Source organism: Eulemur rufifrons, chromosome 30 (assembly GCF_041146395.1).
Source record: "Eulemur rufifrons isolate Redbay chromosome 30, OSU_ERuf_1, whole genome shotgun sequence".
In the NCBI taxonomy this organism is placed as follows: domain Eukaryota; kingdom Metazoa; phylum Chordata; class Mammalia; order Primates; family Lemuridae; genus Eulemur; species Eulemur rufifrons.
Genome location: NC_091012.1, coordinates 80,713,107 through 80,735,347, shown reverse-complemented (window position 1 = coordinate 80,735,347; position 22,241 = coordinate 80,713,107). Strand labels below are relative to the sequence as shown.

The 22,241-nt window shown below is 37.7% G+C and overlaps 1 protein-coding gene across 1 annotated transcript in view; it reads left to right on the top strand.

Moving 5' to 3' along the window:
* APOOL (apolipoprotein O like) overlaps positions 1–17,587 on the top strand; it is a 95,002-nt gene extending 77,415 nt beyond the window's left edge. The window contains exon 9 of the mRNA XM_069463565.1: positions 17,189–17,587. Coding sequence (XP_069319666.1) covers positions 17,189–17,277 — 89 coding nt within the window. The 3' untranslated portion in view covers positions 17,278–17,587. The remainder of the gene's footprint in view (positions 1–17,188) is intronic.
* The last annotated feature ends 4,654 nt before the right edge of the window (positions 17,588–22,241 follow it).

Genomic DNA, 22,241 nt, shown 5'->3' with positions numbered 1-22,241 from the left:
ACAAGACCAGCACGCCTCTTCTCACCACTGTCAAAGAACATCCCTTGGGGACTTGAAGTTAGGGGCACACACCAGTCTTAGCACTCGTACTTCTCAACCAAGTACCCTGATGAGAAAGAACCAGTGAAAGAACGCAGGAAATATGAAAGATCAGAGAGAAAAGTCACCCCTGAAAGAAATCATTAGAGCCTCAAAAACAGATACTAATTTAAGTGAAATGATTAAAATGATGAAAGAATTCCAAATATGGATTGTAAGGAAACTCAGTGGAAATGAAAAGAAAATAGAAACTCAACACAAAGAAGCCACAAGAACAATACAGGAAATGAATGAAAAATTCTCAAAGGAAATTGAAATATTACAAAAGAACCAAACAGAAATCCTGGAAATGAAAGAGGCATTTAAGGAACTTCAAAGCACAGTGGAAAGCCTTAAAAATAGAATGGATCATGCTAAGGAAAGAATCTCAGAGCTTGAAGATAATGCCTTTGTGTTAAACAAATAAGAGGAAGAAAAAGAACACAGAAACAAGAGAGAAGAACAAAACATACAGGAAATGTGGGATTATGTACAGAAACCAAATGTAAGAATTCTAGACATCCCGGGGAGAGAAGAAAATGAACAAGGGCTGGACAATCGTTCTTGGAGTACTGGGGGAAAATATGCCTGGCCTGGCCAGAAACCTAAATATCCAGATAAAAGAAGCACACTGAACTCCTGAGAAACTCAACGTGAAAAGGCAATCACCACGTCACATAATTATCAGACTGGCCAACATAAACACGAAAGAGGCAATCCTTTGAGCAGGAAGATAAAAACAACAGATAACTTACGAACGAAAAGCTACCAGACTAACTGTAGACTTTTGAATTGAAGCCCTACAAGCCAGAAGGGACTGGGTACCCTTCCTCAATCTTCTAAAACAGAATAATGGACAACCTAGAATTCTTTACCCAGCAAAACTAAGCTTCATCTATGAGGGAGAAATAAAGACTGTCCCAGACAGGCAATCACTAATGGAAACTCACAACCTCCCTAAGCTCAATCAGGAAGAAATAGAATTCTTGAATAGACCAATATGAAGTGCAGAAATTGGAGCAACAATAAAAAATCTTCCAAAAATAAAAGGCCCATACCAGATGGGTTCACACCTGAATTTTATGAAAACTTCAAAGAAGAGCTCATACCTGTACTGCAGAAATTATTCCAAAACATGGAGATGGAGGGCATCCTCCCCAACTCATTCTACGAAGCCAATATCACCTTGATACTAAAGCCAGGAAAGGATGTAGCAAAAAAAAAAAAAGAAGAAGAAGAAAGAAAGAATGAAAAGAAAACTGCAGAGCAATATCCCTCATAAATATAGATGCAAGCATCCTCAACAAAAATATTATCAAACCAAATCCAACAGCACATCAAAAAAATAATTCATCATGACCAGGTGAGCTTTATCCCAGGAATGCAAGGCTGGTTCAACATATGCAAATCTATAAATGCAATTCACAGCATAAATAAAAACAAGAACAAAGACAATATGATTCTCTCAATAGATGCAGAAAAAGCATGTGACAAAATCCAGCACACATTTATGATAAAAACTCTTAACAAAATAGACATAGATGGGATATTCCTTAAAATTATTAAGACCATATATGATAAATACACAGCCAATATCATATTTAATGGGGAAAAAGTGAAAGCATTCCCACTTAGAACTGGAACCAGACAAAGTTGCCCACTATCTCCACTTCTATTCAACATAGTTCTGGAAGTCCTTGCTAGAGCAATTAGACAAGAGTGGGGAATTAAAGGCATCCAAATAGGATCAGAAGATATCAAACTCTCACTCTTTGCTGACAATATGCTATTATATCTAGAAAATCCCAAGGATTCAACCAAGAGACTCTTGGAATTGATAAACAAATTCAGTAAAGTCTCAGGATATAAAATTAAAGCACACAAATCAGTGGCATTCATATACACCAATAGCAGTCAAGCCAAAAATCAATTCAAAGTTGCAACACCTTTCACAATATCATCAAAGAAAATTAAATATTTAGGGATGTATTTAACGACAGAAGTGAGAAATATATATATGCATATATATACACACACACATACACATAGCATGAACTATGAAACATTGAGAAAAGAAATTGTAGAAGATGTAAACAGATAGAAATCCCTACCATGCTCATGGATTTGTAGAATCAACATTGTTAAAATGTACATTCTACCTAAAGTGAGCTACAGAATTAATGCAATCCCTATCAAAATACCACCATAATTCTTCACAGGTTTAGAAAAAATAATTCTATGCTTCATCTTGAACCAAAGAAGACCTTGTATAGCCAAAGCAATCTTAAGCATAAAGAACAAATTGGGAGGCATCAGTCTGCCAGACTTCAAACTTTACTGCAAGGTTATAGTAACCAAAACAGCATGGTACTGGCAAAATGACAGAAATATAGCCCTTTGGAATAGGATGGAGATCCCAGATATAAAACCATCCTCATATTGTCATCTAATCGTTGACAAGGCAGACAAAAATACACATTCGGGAAAAGAATTTCTATTGAATAAGTGGTCCTCGGAAAGTGGGATATCCACATGCAGAAGATTGAAACTGGATGCCCTCCTCTCGCCTCTCACAAAATCAAATCATGATGGATAACAGACTTAAGCTTAAGGCATGAAACCTTAAGAATTGTGGAAGAAAATGTTGGGAAGACTCTTTTAGACATCAGCCTAGGTAAAGAATTTATGAGGAAGACCCCCAAGGCAATCACAGCAACAATAAAAATAAATAAATGGGACCTGATCAAATTAAAAAGCTTCTGCACAGCCAAGGAAACTATCATTAGTGCGAATAGACAACCTGTAGAATGGGAGAAAATATTTGCTTTGTACACATCCAATAATCAGTTGATAATAGAAATCTAGATAGAGCTTAAAAAAATTGAGAGGAATTAGCTACACTCCCAGCAAAAGTTCAGGTCCCTTAGACAGGGGTTGTCGCAAAGGATGAAAAAATAGTAGGAAACAAATAAAAATAATACACAGAGGCAAAAATATAATTTATAAAGTAAAGATTTATGAAGATAGGCCAAGGAGGGTACCCAGAGGGTTACAGATCTTTCCCATCAGAAATGCAACACTGACTGAAGTATTACATGGGTATTTATAATGTACAGAGTTTCGGTTGCCAGGGTTAACAGGGTTTACATAATAACAGGTAGTATGGTTTAGGTTCAAAGTCTTCCAAAAGGCTTCTACAGATCCTTTAACTAACTCTATCTAGGTGAACAATTGGTTATAAAAACTTCTTAGGGCAAACTTCTAAATTTTAAGATAAAGCTATCACTTTAGCAAAAACAGAGACATCGTGGCTCTGGTTATTATGTATTAGAACATAGATTTCAGAAGTGAAGCATGAGCTGTCCCTTATGCTATTTACTTTAACCTCATGGTTCTATCTGGGCCCCGGCTCGGGCAGCATATCTTATTGATCTGCTTTTATCTCTGATTAGCTCTCATCTCCGGCAGCCTGTCTTTGTTAATCAGCTCCCCATCCCGTGGCTCCATGCAAGACCTGCTTTGTCTTTCAAAGTAGGTGAGAGCCACAGGCTTGAGACTGCAGCTTCTCCTTGGAATGCAGCTGCTACTGACCATTGAGATGCCCTGCTAAGGCGAGGCAGCTTTTGATATGTGAACTAACACGTTTACCTTTTCCTTTATGGCAAAGCCTTGCAAGACTCGTGAAATCATTTCTGTTTCTAAAAATATAGGGGGCCTTTCTATAAATTAATATTTCTTAGGCTCAACAAAAAATCAACAAGAAAAAATCAAACCACTCCATTCATAAATGGGCAAAGGACATGAACAGAAACTTTTCAACAGAAGATAGACTAATGGCCAGCACATGTAAAAAAAAGTGCTCAACATCACTAATCATTAGGGAAATGCAAATCAAAAATACAATGATATATCACCTAACTGCAGTGAGAATGACCTTTATCAAGAAGACCCAAAATAACAAATGCTGGTGTAGGTGTGGAGAGATTGGAACACTCTTTTTTTCACTGCTGGTTGGACTGCAAATTAGTACAATCCCTGTGGAAAGTAATTTGGAGGTACCTCAAAGAGCTGAAAATAGACATACCATTTGATCCTGCAATCCCAGTACTAGGCATCTACCCAAAGGAAAGAAAGACATTCTATAATAAGGACGTCTGTACTTGAATGTTTATAGCAGCACAATTCACAATTGCAAAGATGTGGAAACAACCCAAATACCCAGCAAAACACGAGTGGATTAATAAAATATGGCATGTGTATACCGTGGAATACTACTCAACTATAAAAAACAATGGTGAACTAGTATCTCTTGTTATCCTGTATAGGGATTGAGCCCATCCTTTGAAGTGAGGTATCACAAGGATGGAAAAACATGCACCACATGTACTCGCCATCAAATTGGTACTAAGTGATCAACACTAAGGTGTTCACATTATAGTTAATACTCATTGGATGTTAGTTGGGAGAGAGAGGGGTGAGGGGGCAAACTCACAGCTAATGGGAGCTGAGCACACTGTATGGGGGAAGGACACACTTGTAGCCCTGGCTTGGGCGAGGCAAACACATTACATGTAACCAAAATGTTTGTACACCTATAATATCCTGAATTAAAAAAAAAAACTTTAAACATAAAACATTTTTATTAGACATCAAAAATATGATAAAGTAGAAAGAAAAACATCACAGTGATTGAGATTCAAGAAGAGTTTTATGAGAGCTCATCCTTTGTGAGGCACCAAGAACCCTTCATCAGCTCAAGAGGTGAAGAAATTTTTAGGAGGAAAGATATAATTCTTAATTACTCAGAAGAGCATGAGATGAAGCTTCTAAAAAAGATATCAAATGACCTAGGCTAAGTGGTTCTAAACCAGAGGGATCACAATTACTTGAGGATTTTTTATTTTTTTCAAAATTTCCAGGGCCAGACTCTACTCAAGAGTTATAAATCTGAAAGTCCACAGGTGAGGCCTCCAAGCAGTTGGATTTTAGGGAAATTTCCACAGGGAATTCTGATGCATATTCCTTTAGTTAATAATCTCTGACCTAAGTTCTGTATAAATTAAAATGTTAAAGCCCCTTAAGAAGTTTTGAGAAAGAAAACAGTCAAGATGGCAGACTAGAAGCAGCATATACAGTACTAATCTCAAGGAGAGGATAAAAAGTGGTGAATAGATACACACCTTTGGGTCATTTGTCTGAGTGACATCACTTTGAATCCACAGAGAGGAGGTCGGAGTGAAGTAAACAAGATAGCAGTGGGATGATCTGCTTTTGCAGGACCAGAGGTAATTAGGGAAGGTACCCACACATGGGAATGGAACAGAGGAGAAAATCCTGAGCTTCATACTTCCCCAAGGATACTGCAGCCAGAGTGGCAGGAGAGCCTCTCCACTATAGCAGTCCTCTGGAGTAATACAGACACCTAACTGGAGGCTGTGCAGCTGCACTGCTCAGGGGAGAAAGCATGGCTTGCTTGCAAGCCCTGGGTGCTGCAGCTGATGCCATTATAACATCCCAATTTCTGAAAGCTACTTTTGCTTAGGGGTCAGATCTGTGACTATTGCCTCCTGCTTCTTCCTGACAGGTGGGGAAGGATTGGGGAATCCTAGCACTAACATGCGTCCCATGGGCAGGTGATGTGCACCCGCTGTGCCACCATGTCCTGGGGCCCTAGGCAGAGCAGATGACCAGGGGCCCTGTTCCTGCTGCTGTGACCTGCATGATCTCAGCTGTACTTGTGAACCTGGGTAGAGCACATGACTGTAGCCCTCAGTGCCCACTGCCAGAGCACCTGGACCACTATTGATGCTGCTGTCTGAAAGGTCCCAAGCAAGATGAAAGCCAGTGAAACTGGGGTCCTTGGATATCAGTGGACTGCATACCACAGACCTGCACCATCCTCAAGCACCCTGCATATGCCCAGCCCCACCCACACTACCTGCCCTACAGCTGCGCCACCCATAGGTGTGAATGTTGTACATTATAGACCTGTTCCATCCCATGTAGGCACCCTGCTTCGTGAGTCCACTCCATCCAGGGTCAACACTGTCCTACACAGTGAGCTGTGACCCGCTGGAGCACTCTACACCGGGGTCCTGCTCTGCTCCATGCCCTATGGGCCTGCAGTGCCTCCATGTACTGCATACCTGCTATGTGCTATGCCTCACCCTGCATTGACCTCACCCCACTCATGTGCCTGGCACCTTGGCCACCCAGGCCCGCATGTATGTGTGCTGTGCCCTGCGAACTTTCCCCATCCTGCATACATGCTGCGTCCTACCAGCTAGCACCACCTCACATGCATAACTAGCACCAGGGGCCAGCCATGCCACAGTTGCCCATTGACAAACACAGCAAAGTGGGGAGACACAGAAGAGCAGCAGTGTTAAAGGCTCAGTGCATCCACCCCTCTCCTGCCTGGTCAACCTTGTGGAGTAGAACCTAAGCACACCATCCAGGGACCCATCCCTATCTTCACCAAGCAACAGAGGTCCCAGCAGAGAAGAACAGGAATACACTATCTGCTATATGTTTCAAGCTGAGAGAAGAGGTCCCAGATGAGAAGAAACCAGCATAAAAACTCTAGCAACATAAGAAAACAGGCTGTCTCAACACACTGAAAGGATCACAATAGCTCTCCAGCAATGAATTCCAACCAAATGGAAATTTTTAGAATGACAGATAAGGAATGCAGATTATGGATGGCAAGTAAGATGAATGGAATTGAAGAGATGGTGGAAAACCATCTTAAATAAGTCAAAAAATACTAACCAGAATTCAGGACATGAACAAAAAGTTCACTAAACGGATAACATTAGAAAAGAGATAACAGAACTTAAAGAAAGGAAAGATTCAATCAGGAATTTCAAAGTAGAACAGAAAGCTTGAGCAACAGGCTAGATCAACCAGAAGAAAGAATATCAGAGATTGAAGACAAGCATTTCAAATTTACCCAGTCAGTAAAAAGTGTGAAGAAAAAAGGGGAAAATGAACAATTGCTGTGAGAAATATGGGACCATACAAAATGAACAAACATAAGAATTATAGGTATCCTTGAGGGAGAAAAATAAGAAGCAATGAGCATGGAAAACTTATTTGGGAGAATAATAGAGGAAAACTTCCCTAGTATCGCTATAAGTTTTAGATATCTACATACAAGATGGTCATTGAACACCTGGAAGATTCATAGCATTTAAGACATCACCAAGACATAGTAATCAGCCTGAACAAAGTCAAAGTGAAAGAGAAAATCCTACAAGTTGTGAGATGAAAACAACAATTATGAAATGTCTGATTTCGCATCATAAGTGGTTTATTATATCTCAAATAAGAAGCAGTACAATTAAAGTATGCACCTAAACTATCAACACAGTTTTGTCATCTTAACTGTATCTTGTTTATGCCAGCAGCAATGAATCCTGGAGAGGTAGTGGTTATGAAATCATGAAAGGTGTTTTCCAAAGCTTGTTGAGAATTGAATATTTTTCCTTGCAAGAAGTGGTCTAAAGCCTGGAAGAAGTGGCAGTCAGTTAGTGCAAGGTCTGATGAATACAGTGGATGACAGAGACTTTCCAACTCCAGCTTCTGTCGTTTGAGCGGCGTTGTTTGTGCAACATGTGATCAAGGATTATCTTGCTGGAAGATTGGCCTGTCTCTGTTGACCAATCTCAGCTGCTTAATCACAACCATCCTCATTATTTCATCCAATGGTTGCAGTAGACATCTTCTGTAATTGATTGACTAGGTTTCATGATGCTGTAGTGGATAATACCAGAAGTAGACCACCAAACAGACACCATTAGCTTTTTTTGATGAATATTCAGTTTTGGACAATGTTTTGGCACTTTGCCTTTATCCAGTCATTGTGCCAAATGCTTGTGGTTGTCACAAAGAATCTATTTTTCCTCAATTGTAACAATATGGTATAGAAATGGTTCACCTGTAAGATTTGACAACAAAGAAAGTCAAGCTTCGAGACAATTTCTCTTCTGATGCTCATTTATTTCATGCAGAACCCATCTATGCAGCTTCTTTACCTTGCCAATTTATTTCAAATGGTCCAATATTGTTGGAATAGTAAAGTCAAACCTTGCTGCTAATTCACACATAGGTTGAGATGGATTCACTTCCACTACAGCTTCCAGCTCATTATCCTCCTTGGTCTCAGGTTGCCCATGTAGCTTATGTTCAAGATTAAAGTCGCCATAATGTAACTTCTCAAATCATCGACACAACTGTGCATTCATTAGCCACATCCTTCCCAAACACTTTTGATATTTCGAGCTGTCTGCCCTGCACTGATTCCATAATGGAACTCCTATTCAAAAGTAATACGAATTTTAACTTATCCATTGTTTCACAAAAATTGCTCTTAAAAAGAAAGATAATCACAAGCCCAGCTGTGTGTTTGAAAGAATGAGGATGTACCTTCACAATAAAAGTAAAAAAAGAAGTATCAGAGTGAAATGTCAGATGTATCAACTGTCAAACTTAGTACTTAAGGAAATCAGACATTTCTTGCTTAATATCCTAATAGTTATTTACAAAAGAAAACCCATCAAACTAACAGCAGACTTCTGAGCATAAACCTTTCAAGCCAAAAGGGATTGGGATCCCAGGTTTAGTATTCTTAAACAGAGCACCTTCCAACCAATAATTTTGCATCCTGAAAAACTGTTTCATAATGAAGGAGAAATAAACTCTTTCCCATATAAGCAAACACTAACAGAATTTGTCACCACTATACCTGCCCTACAGGAAATGCTTAAAAGTAGTCTATACATGGAAAGGGACAACCCATGTCCACCAATATAAAAACACCCAAAAGTTAGAGCTCACAACTCTTATACAACCATAGCACAAGGGAGAAAAAAAGCAGGTAGGTATTCAACATGATGAATAGAACAGTATGTCACATATCAATACTAATATTGAATGTAAAGTCTTAATGCTTCTTTTAAAAGATATAGACATACTGAATGGATGAAAAAACACCCCAAGTGTTTGCTGTCTCCGGGAAACCCATCTAACTTGCTAGGATACTCACAGACTCAAAGTAAAGTGATGGAAAAAAAATATTCCATGTGAATGGAAACCAAAAGTGAGTAGGAATAGCTATTCTCATATCAAATAAACTTTAAATCAACAATGGTTAAGAAAAGACAAAGATGATCATTATATAATGATAAAGGGTGCAATTCAATAGGAAGATATAATAATCTTCAATATATAAATATATAAGCACCTAGCACAGGAGCTCCCAGATTCATAGATCAACTATTACTACATCTAAGCAAAGAAATAAACAACAAAATCATAATTGCTGGGGATTGTAACACTCCACTGACAGAACTGGAGAAATCATTGAGGGAGAAGATCAACAGAGAAACACTGGACTTAAATGGGACTCTATAACAATTGGACCTAACAAACATCTACAGAACATTCTACTGACAAACTGCAGAATATACATTCTTCTCATCAGCACATGGGACATTTTCCAAGATTGATCATATGTTAACCCACAAAACAAGTCTCAGCAAATTCAGAAAACTTGAAATCATTCCATATGTCTTCTCAGATCACAGTGGAATAATGCTAGAAATCAACTCCATGAGGAACTGTGAAATTTACACAAAGTCAGAAATTAAACAACCTGCTCCTGAACAATCCTTGGGTCAATGATGAAATTAAGATGGAAATTAAATGATTTTCTGAACTGAATGACAATCATGACACAAGCATCCAAATCTATGGGAAGCAGTGAAAGCAGTGGTAAGAGGGAAATTCTTAGCCTTAAATGCTTACATCCAAAAGACATTGAGATCACATTATCAACCTGATGTCACATCACAAGAAACTAGAAAAAACAAATCAAACCCAAAGCCAGTAGAAGACAAGAAATAGCAAATCTCAGAGCAAAACTGAATGAATGAAAACAAACATACAAACAAACAAACACAAAGGATCAACAAAACAAAAGTTGGTTCTTTAAAAAGATAAATTTGATAGACATCTAGCTAGGTGAAGCAGAAATAGAAGAGAAAGGACCCAAATAAGCTCAATCAGAAATGAAAAAGGAGACATTACAACTGATACCACCAAAATACAAAATATCATCCATGAATACTAAAAAAATCCCTACACAAACTAGAAAACATAGAGGAAATGGATAAATTCCTGGAAACATACAACCTTCTGAGCCTGAATCAGGAAGAAATAGAAATTCTGAACAGACCAATAATGAACAGTGAGATTGAAGCAGCAATAAAAAAAATCTCCCAACAAAAAAATATACTGAACTCCTGGACCACACAGATTCATAGCCTAATTCTATTAGACCTACAAAGAACTTGTACCTATACTTCATAAATTATCCCATAATATCAAGAAGGAGGGAATCCTCCCTAACTCATTCTGTGAAGCCAGTATCACCCTGATACAAAAGTTAGGAAAAGACGGACACACATAAAAACTACAGACCGATATTCCTTATGAACATAGATGCAAAAATCCTAAACAAAATACTAGCAAACTGAATTTAACAGCACATCAAAAGGTAATTCACCATGATCAACTGGGTTTCATCCCAGGGATACAGGATGGTTTAATACACACAAATCGATAAACTTGATTCATGACATGAACAGAAGCAAAAACAGACCACATGATGATCTCAATAGAGGCAAAGAAAACACCATTCAATAAAATCCAGCACTCTGTTTTATAATTTTAATTTCAGAATATTGTGGGGTTACTAATGTTTTGGTTACATAATGATTTTGTACTGTTTGAGTCAAAGTTATAAGTGTGCCCATCCCCCAGATAGTGTTTATTATACATGTTAGCTGCGAATTTACTCATTCCTTCCTCCCCCCCACCTCCTTGATTTCTGATGAATGTTTTAAATATTCATGATAAAACACTGTCAACAAACTAGGCATAGAAGGAATATACCTCAAAATTGTAAAATCCATGTATGACAAAGCCACAACCAACATCATACTGAATAGGGAAAAGTTGAAACCATTCCCCTTAAAAACTGGAAGAAGATAAGGGTGCCCACTGTCACCACTTCTATTCAGTATAGTACTGGAATCTTAACCAGAGGAATAAGGCAAGAGAAAGAAATAGAGCATATCCAAATCAGGAAAGAGGAAGTCAAACTATCCTTTTTCACTGATGATATCACCTTATAACTAGAAAACCCTGAAGTCTCCACCAAAAGATTCCTAGAATTGATAAATTAAACAAAGTCTCAGGTTACAAAATCAATGTACACAAATCAGTAGCATTTCTATACACCAATAGCAGTCAAGCTGAGAATCTAATCGAAGACTCAGTACCTAATAGGTATAAAGAAAATAAAACACTTAGGAATATACTTAACCAAGGAAGTGAACGATCTCTACAGGGAGAACTACAAAACACTGATGAAAGAAATCATAGATTACACAAATGGAAAAATGTCCCATGTTCATGGATTCGAAGAAGCAACATTGTTAAAATGTCCATACTGCCCAAAGTGATTTATAGAGTCCATGCAATTCCCATCAAATTAATGTCATTTTTCACAGATATAGAAAAAAATCACCCTAAACTTAATATAGAACCAAAAAAGAACCTAAATAGCCAAAGAAATCCTATGTAAAATAACTCATCTGGTGGTATCACTTCCCTTGACTTCAAATTGTGCTACAAGGCTATAGTAGTCAAAAAGTCATGGTACTGGTTTAAAAGCATAAACATAGACCAATGGAACAGAATAGAGAAGCCAGAAATAAAACCATCTACCTACAACCAACTGATCTTTCACAATGCAGACAGCAATACACACAAAGGAAAGAAGCCCTGTTCAATAAATGTTGCTGGGAAAACTGGATAGCCACATGCAGAACAATGAAACAGGACCCTTCTCTCTTACCATATACAAAAATTAATTCAAGATGGATAAGAAACTTAAACATAAGGCATGAAACCATAAAAATTAGAAGAAAACATAGGAAAACTCTTGTACACATCAGCCTAGGCAAAGAATTTTTGACTAAGACCCCAAAGGCAAGTGCAGGAACAACAAAAATAGATATGGGATTTAATGAAATTAAACAGCTTCTGCAAAGTAAAGGAAATAATCAATAAAGTCAGTAGACAGTTTACAGAATGGGAGAAAGTATTCACAAACTATACATCTGACCAAGGGCCAATATCAAGAATCTACAAAGAACTCAAACAAATCATCAAGAAAAAAAAAATAAAACAATATCGTTGAAGAGTGGACAAAAGAAAAAGACATGAACAGATATTTTTCAAAAGAAGATAGACAAATGGCCAAGAAACATGGAAAAAATGCTTAATAAGTGAAATGCAAATTAAAGCCCCAATGAGATACCACCTTACCCCTTTCAGAATGGCCCTTATTAAAAAAAAAAAAAAAGCAGTATATGTTGATGCAGATGAGGTGAAACGGGAACACTCATATACTGTTGGTGATAATGTAAATTAGTACAACCTCTGTGGAAAACAGTATGGGAATTCCCCACAGAAGTACTTATAGACTTACCATTTGATTCAGCAATCCCACTACTCAGTATCTACTCAAAGGAAAATAACTAATTTTATCAAAAGGGCACCTATACTTGAATGTTTGTTGCAGCACAAATTACAATGGAAAAAATATGAAATCAACCTAAATGCCCATCAGTTCAATAAAGAAAATATGTGTGTGTCTGTGTGTGTATGTGTGTGTGTGTGTGTGTACACACACATATACACATACGTAAATACACACACAAATACTCCCCCATGGAGTACTACTGAACCATAAAAAGGTATGAAATAATGTCTTTTGCAGGAAGTTGGATGGACTGGAGACCATTATCCTAAGTGAAGTATCTCATGAATGGAAAAACAAACACCACATGCACTCTCTAATAATTGAGAGCTAAATTATGGGCACAAAGAGATGTAAAGGACATTGGAAATCAAACATAAGGGAGGATGGGAGGGGGTGAGTGGTAAAAACTTACCTGTCAGGTACAATGAACACTATTCTTGTGATGAGCATGCTAAAAGCCCTTACTTAAGCATTATACGAGGTATCCATGTAGCAAAAACATTTGTATCCTGTAGGGAATTAGCTATGCTCCCAGCAAAAAATCGGGTCCCTTAGGCAGGGGTCATTGCAAAGGATAAGGAAATAATAGAGAAATAAAAGAATACACAGAGACGAAAGTACAGTTTTATAAAGAGATTCATGAAAGGGGAGACTCGGGAGACCCCACAGCATTCCCGTGAACTGTGAGACCCAGAGTAAAGTTTCACATGGATATTTATAGGTACAGTGATCGGCTGCCAGGAGTAACATATTTATATAATAACAGGTAGTTCTCTTTAGGTTAAAAGTCTCCCAAAAGGTTTCTGGAGATTCCTTAATTAACTCTGTCTACATGAGCAAATTGTTAGAAAATCTTTCTAAGACAAACTTCTAAGTTCTGAGATAAAGCAATCACTTAGCAGAAAAGTTAAGCAGAGATATAGTGGCTCCATATGTCTTTATCTAGTTATTTTGGATTTAGACAGGCAGTCAGGAGTCAAGCAGCAATTGTCCCTTTTGCTAATTGCTTTTAGCCACAGGTGTCTGTCTGTTGGGTGGGCACTCTTTGATTAGCACTCCTCCGGTGGCTCCATGCAAACCTGCTTTGTCGTACAAAGTAGGCAAAAGCCACAGGTTTGAGACTGCAGCCTCATCTTGGATAACAGCTACCACTGACCTTTGAGATGTCCTCCTGAGAAGAGGCAGCTTTTGATATGCAAACTAACACATATTCCTTCAGGGCAAAGCCCTGCAAACTCCTGAAATCATTTCTGTCTCTATATAGCAATATTTCTATGGGGCAATATCTATATAGCAATATTAATCTAGGGAGCAATATATCTATGGGGCAAAAGTATCCCCTTAATATTTTGACAAAAATTTTTAAAAAAAAGAAAATTTGAGGGGTGGAGAAGATCTAAAGGCAAAAGGATTTTTCCAATCTAGGAAATTAGGGTCAGCTGAATCTTTGACTAGATTTTTGGACAAATATATATTAAGGAAGTGTGTAGAAATATTAGAGGACTTAGCCAATTGATGGACATTGTTAAACAAATTTGACACATGCAGACTTATACAAAATAACTATTTGTCACATGTCTGCTGTATTTGCTTGATAAAGAAGAACGTATTTTTTGTGGCACACTTTTCACTTGTAATGAGTAATAGCTTCCACAAGGTGGCAGTAGAGATACAATTGAGAAAAAAACGTGGAGAGAGTGGAACCACTAATCAGGTTCTTAACCTTTATTGTGCCATGTCCTCGTCTCAGAATAATGTTTTCAAATGCAAAAAAATAAAATACATAGTAATATATGAGATTCCTTAAATTTATTAAACAACAATGTGTAAAAATAGGTCTAATAACTACCATAATTTTCAAGTAGTCATAAATGTAAATATTTTGAGATAGTCTGCAACTGTAATGTGATGTCAAAATATCTTTGATTTCTATTGGTGACAAAATCTCAGGTACTGCTAATGCTATTGTGTTTTGTTGCCTGCATTCATTATTGAAGAAAATGTCCATTTTCAGTTAGAGCTTAGTGAAGATAAAGACAATATCCCTCATCCAAGTTAACAGATCACATAAGTTCTATCACAGACCCACCTACCCCTTCCCCCTGCAAAAGGATAATGGGTTAAGAATCTCTATCCTATGGAGAACTGTATTACCTGTTCTATCATGAGCAGTGATTACTTATGAATCTGGTGGTTTTTAAAAATATATTTGGGGCCGGGCGTGGTGGCTCACGCCTGTAATCCTAGCACTCTGGGAGGCCGAGGTGGGCGGATCGTTTGAGCTCAGGAGTTCGAGACCAGCCTGAGCAAGAGCGAGACCCCGTCTCTACTAAAAATAGAAAGAAATTAGCTGGACAACTAAAAATATATAGAAAAAATTAGCTGGGCATGGTGGCACATGCCTGTAGTCCCAGCTACTCTGGAGGCCGAGGCAGAAGGATCGCTTGAGCTCAGGAGTTTGAGGTTGCTGTGAGCTAGGCTGACGCCACGGCACTCACTCTAGCCTGGGCAACAGAGTGAGACTCTGTCTCAAAAAAAAAAAAAAAATATATTTGGGGATAAAGTTGTATATAGGTATGTCATACTTTATAAAATACTTCTGAAAAAACAGGTATAAGATAAATCATTGTATTCAAATCTGTTTCTCCCCTTTGTTTTCATTATAAAAGTGGAAATTAAATTCTTCTATTAAAAAAATGTGGCTCCCAAATGTAATAAAATCAATTTTAAAATGAATCAGATTTTGCAAAACATATTTATAATTAAAAAATTCTGAAAAAGTATTTTATATTATGTCACAAAGTAAATATAAAAATAGTTGTCTTTTGCTTGCTTACCATTCCCAAGGTATTTTATACAGCATTTTATATACATTATCACATTTAATATTAAAAACAATTATATGAGACTGTTAGTACTCTAATGCTTGTTTTGCAGAAGAGCCTGGGTGGTCATGCTGGGGTCAGAAAAACCTGGATTCAGTCCTACCTTAACCACATATTAGCTGAATGACATTGGTCAAGTTACTTAACCTGTCTAAATTTAAATTTCCTTATCTGTAAAATGAGGATAATATACCTCATCTACCTCATGGTGGTATTAAGAGATAATGCATAAAAATAACTTAACATCTTGCTTGACACACAGTAAGCTTGTCAGGATCACCATTGATCTACACATTGCCAAATCCAGAAGTTGATTCTCAATCTTCATCTTATGCAATCCATCAGTAACTTTTAATACAGGTTAAACTCCCTCTTACTTGAAATAATCTCTTCACTTGGCCTGTGGGGTATTATTTGCTCTTGGTTCTCTTACCTCACACACTGGCTTTCCTCCTCTGTCTTCTCTGCTACATTCTCCTAACTGTAACCTCTCCTAATCTTATTAACCCAAAGGGCTCTTTCCTTGGGCCTCTTCTCTGACTCTAGATTATCTCATATAGCCCATAGCTTTAAATGCCATATATAGGCTAGGACTCATTTATATGAGTGTAGGCCTCCTCTGAACTCACAGACTTATATTCCTAGCTGCCTACTCAACATTTGTACTCAGATGTTTAGTAAGCAATTCAAATTCAACATACCCAAAACTTACTTCATTTGCTTTCCCCCAAACCGGCTCTCACCTTTTTCCCTGTCTCAGTAAATGACAACTCCATTATTCCAGTTTCTCAAGTTAAAGAGTCTCTCTCAAATGGCATAGTCAATCCATTTAGGAAATCACGTCCATTCTCCATTCAGAATTATCCAGAATCCAATTCTTTTTCACCATCTTCACTTTTGCCACCCTAATTAAAGCCCTCAGAATCTCATCTGGAGTACTGTAATGACTTTCTAACTGATCTCCATGCTTCTTCCTTTGTTCCCCTATAGTTTCTTCTCCCCATAGCCAAAAGTGATCTTTTTAAAAACATAGCATCATGTTACTCCTCTACGTAAAATTTCCCAGTACCTTCTCACCTCACTTAAATTAACAGCCAAAACCTTTACCATGGCCCTATGTAACCTAGCCATCCACCATCTTTCTGATCATGTTTCCTAACACTCTCTCACTGCCTCCCCCTACCCCACACACCATATCTTGTCTACTCTGTTCTAGCCATATTGGTCCCTCAGACATGCCCAGGGTCCATTACATTTGCCATCTGCTCATCCTGGAATGCATTGCCCACCAAAATCTATAGGGGACACATCCTCTTCTCCTTTAGTTATTTGCTCAAATATCACCTTCCCAGAAGGCTTTCCCTGGCTGCCCTGTTTGAAACTGCAGATCACCCAAGCATTCTATATATCCCCTCCTGTTATATTTTTCTGTATGGCACTTACCACCATCTGATATGTATTTTACTTAATTTTATTGTTTAATCTCACCTAGCTCAAATGTTAGGTCCATGTTGGTAGAGATTTTTATCTGGCTTGTTCAATGCTGTATCCCTGGTACCAAAAATAAATGTGTTAAGTGACTAATTTTTTTTTCATTTTAATACTTTATCAGGTGCTACACAGTTTATGCCTGACCCCAAGCTCATGGATCACGGGCAGTCCCATCCAGAAGATGTAGATATGTACAGCACTAGAAGCTGAAGTAGACTGCACAGACTGCATAGAAACTACAAGATGTGTGAAGTTGCAAATTATGATTCGAAAATCATGTAATGAGTAACTGACACATAGAGTATAACTTAAATCAAGTTTTTCAAAATCAGGTTTTTGAAAACTTGATTTCAAAATCAAGTTTTAACCTTACATCTTCAAATGTGCAGTTTGACCAACCACATAAATGATTAAAACACTGAATACAATCTAAATAATATTAAATGATTGATGAGGAGACACAGCTAGAAGTATTAGGTTGCATGTGATTACTTTTAAGGGCATTTATTAAAAAAACAGAAAAAAAATGAAGATGAACACCAATGAAATTAAAATCTGAAATACATATGTGTGTATGTATACATATTTATACATATACACATACATATGTGTTCTAGCTTTTCTCAATTAATGTCAGTTAAATTAGAATGGTATGTATGTGAAAAGATGTGTTCCCCCATTTTTTTCATTTTCTAGAGCTGGAATAAAAACCTATATTTCATGGCACTTGGGCTTGGCTTTGTCTCTTTGTTTTGTTAATGTGTTAACTCCTCTTAAATGTCTAAAACATCTCTAGCTATTTAAAAGGCCATGTGCTACACAGGCACCCTAATACTGCTTAGCAATCCTTCTACCTATTCTCAGTGTTTTACTGTTTCTGTTCCCTAGACAAGGTGATACAAACCTTTTATTCTCTTCAAGCATCCTATACCTGCTAAAGTTGACTGGGCCTCCTATTTCATGAAGAAAAAAAGTACATTGTTAGACATGGCCATTCCCATCTCCCTTCAAGACCTAATTCTATTCATCCATGCATCCCTCTTTTCTAAGGCTAATGTGTTCCTGATCTCATTCCTTCCCATCTTTCCCAGGACCAGATTCCATCCTGTGTAATCTTTAGTCTTTAGTTTCTCTTCTCACTGGGTTTCTTTCCTCAATCTCTAAATAGCTTCAGGTCTTCTATATCCTAAAGCAACATTAACAAAAACAAGACCACAACCTTTCCAGAACTCTGCTGCTTCCCTCAAGCTGTCTTTTCTCCTCCTTCCTATGATTGCTATACCTCATTACAAAGTAATTATTGTCCCTTTCTTCCCTACTTTCACTTCCTAACTTGTGACATCCTGGCCTCTATATTAACTCTTCACCACTCCCTCCTTGAAACTCATTCCTTCCTTTGCTTTCTGTAATTCCTATGTCTCTGGTTATTCTTCATGATTCTTCTCTTGCTCTGAATCCTTTAAATGCTGAGGCTGCTCAAGTTGTATCCCTGGTTCTCTGTTCTCATTCTATATGCTGTCTCATTTTCATTTAACAGACTTCAGTGACTCCAGCCACCATTTATGTGTTGTTATTCATATTTGCAGCCCCCATATTTCTCCAATCCTGGAGACCTATATTTCTAATTATTTATTAGTTATATTCACATAATGTCCCTATGTCAGTATGCCCAAAACAAAATTTTCTCTACTCCCTACTCCTTATTTCTTATTTCTCAAATCTATTCTACCTTCTTTAATCTTATTATTACTCTTGTTCAAATCTTCATCATCACTTTCCCAGGTTACTAGTGTAGCCTCCTGGCTAATCTGCTCACCATCAATCTTGCTCTCTCTCACTTTAGAATGTGTTCTGCTTGCAAGTAACAGTAAACTAGTTAACAGTAGCTTAAACAAATAAGGATCACTATAAAGCCAGAAATGAGGCAATACAGGGTTGGGACAGTGGCTTATTGGTGCCATCAAGGACCTAGACTTTCTCACTTTCCACTCTGTTGTCTATTTCTGTGGTTTCCAATCCCCAGGCCATGGACCGATACTGCTCCGTGGCCTGTTGGGAACCAGGTCACAAAGCAGAAGGTGAGTGGCGGGCAAACAAGTGAAGCTTCATCTGTATTTACAGCTGCTCCCCACTGGTTGCATTACCACATAAGCTTCCCCTCTTGTCAGATCAGCGGCAGCATTAAATTCTGATAGGAGTGCAAACCCTACCATAAACTGTTCGTGCAAGGGATCTAGGTTACATTCTCCTTATGAGAATCCAATTCCTGATGATATGAGGTGGAGCTGAGGTGGTGATTCTAGCACTGGGGAGCAGCTACAAATACAGATTATCATTCACAGAGAAGTTTGACTGCACAATAAATATAATGTACTTGAATCATCCCAAAACCACCCCTTCCAGACTGTGGAAAAATTGTCTTCCATGAAACTGGTCCCTGGTGCCAAAAGGCTGGGGGCTACTGCTCTATAGCCTGCTGGTTTGTTACATCATCACAAGATGGCTGCTATACCTCTGAGAAGCACATACACATGCAAAGTAGGAGGGGGCACAGAAAACGTGCACAACATGTTTCTGAACCCCTTTTATCAGAAAAGTAAATACTACCTTTTTTTTTTTTTTATTGAGACAGAGTCTCACTCCGTTGCCCTGAGTAAAGTGCCGTGGCATCAGCCTAGCTCACAGCAACCTCAAACTCCTGGGCTCAAGCATTCCTCCTGCCTCAGCCTTCTAAGTAGCTGGAACTACAGGCACATACCATGACACCTGGATAATTTTTATTTATTTATTTATTTTTTAGTAGAGATGGGGTCTTGCTTTTGCTCAGGCTGGTCTCAAACTCCTGAGCTCAAGCAATTCTCCTGCCTCAGCCTCCCAGAGTGCTAGTATTACAGGCATGAGCCAATGTGCCCAGCCAGTAAATGCTACCTTAAAATCTCCTCAGAAGACTTCTGTGTATATCTTGACAAGAACTTGTCATATTGCCATATACTTAGCTCAGGGGAGGTAGGGAAATCATATTTTTCTTTTTCTGGGTTGAGGAAGGCAAGGAGTAAGAGGTTGGGAATGAATGTTGAATTTAAACTAACATACAGTGTCTGCTATCCTATTCTTCTAACCCATTTGTCATACTATTATGACATAGCTGTTTTTCTGACAACTATTATGAATAGTAGTCTTTCTGAAATCTTCAGTGGCTCATATTGCCTACAGAATCAAATCAAAATTCCTTAGTTTGACATACAAGGCCATTCATATCTGATCCCAGCTTACCGACTAATTCTATCTTCCCTCTCCCTATCCACCCTACTATCAATATATGTTATATTTATGACATACCACTTGTTTCTTGAACATGTTTTGTTCTTTATTGCCTTTTTCTCTGCCTATGCTAGTGTCTCCTCTTAGAATGCTCTTCTATCTCATTCTGCTCCACATTCTAACTTCCTAACTATCCATCAAATCCAATTCCAGTGTCACCTTTCTCAATTCTCCAAGGCAGAATTTAGATGTTTGCTTTTCTACATTCCCTTGTACTTGGTATTTATAGACATGATAGCTCACAGAATTTTTTGTAATTAGTATTTTCTCACAGACAAGGCTCCTTGTGGTTATGGCTGGATCATCTTTGTGTAGCTTCCATGCCCGTGAAATGCCTAGTACATAGTAGGAACTCACATGTTCTGCCTTGCTGGTTGCATCACAGGATACAAAAATAGTTATTAATATAATTCCACCAAAGGGCTTATACTCTGCTAGGAATGAGAGAAACATACACAAATACAGTGTTGTGTGTGGTATCTGCCCTAATATGAGTACAACCAAAAAGCTATAGATGTTCACAGATCAAATATAGTTCTGGGACAATGTCAAGGAAGCAGCGGTACTGGAGATACTCAAGGTGGGGAAGCAGTTCACGTGTTAGTTCTTTATAAGTAAACTCTTCAGAATTTAGCTCTGGTGTTTGAAATGAATTTGTTTTACCTCAGATTTGTTTATATCGAAACACACCCATATTTCATCAAATCTAAGACACATCACCTAGCTTTAAGAAAAAAAAATATTGCCAGTTGATAATTACAGGTATCCCAATTTCAGATATGTTAAAATGTGAAAAAATAAGCATCTTAGATTTGATTAAATATGGTAGGTAAAAAATAAACAGCCCAAAGCCAAGTATATGTGATTTTTGGATTATCAGCACTGCTACTAACCATTAGTATATTAGTTTGGATAATGGAGAACTTGACTGGATCTGCAAAATCTGTTTCAAAGTAAAAGATCTACTCAAACAAGAATATAATGATCACTTGCTGTATTGTACAACATTCAAAGTCAAACTGCTGTTAGGTGACATTCAAATGTTGGAGGCTAGGTTGGGACAAGTTGTTATGAGGCCTTTCTCATTCTTCCCTTGCCATGTCCATGAGTTCTTCTCTGTTAAACCTGAACAGATGCCAGCCCTCTTCAGAGGAAAGGTCTAAAGCCTCTCGACAAGTGTAGTACTCAACAGAAGCCTCGTTCAAATGACGACAAGAAAGTGCATGCAAGTTACATTGGCTTCTGATGGCTATCTGTTTAAAAACAAACAAGCAAAGATTACTTTTATTTGAAAGTATAGACTTCATTAACACATTTATTTTATTGAAGGTCTATGTGCAAGGCACTATATTTGCTCAATACTTCCAAATAATAATATAGTAGTTACAGTTTGGACTCTCTATAGCTGTAAAAAGAAAAAGTCCCACGGTTATAAGCTTTAAAACCTCTCTATTTAAAAGCCCAAAACTGATTGGCAAATCTTTATTCTATAGAAAAAGTTTGCCTAAAAGAACACATGTTCTTATATATTTGCATAATACAAAAGGATCTTGCTTTTATACTCTTCTCACATTCATACTGTGGACCTATTTTATGGATAAAATTGCTTTCTAATCTCCATCATGCTTACTTCTACTGGATAGCAAAAAAGGGGTATAATCTGGTTGTGGATTATATATAAATCAATTTTTAATTAAATATAACTCACATTTATATGAGTATCTGATTTCAAAATCTAGTTTAATTTGAATAAAAATTTGAAGTATGTGTTGGGGTATATTCAAATGATGAGAATAATAATTTATGCTCTGTTAAATCATATTTGATGAAGAAAAGAGGCCGGGCGCGGTGGC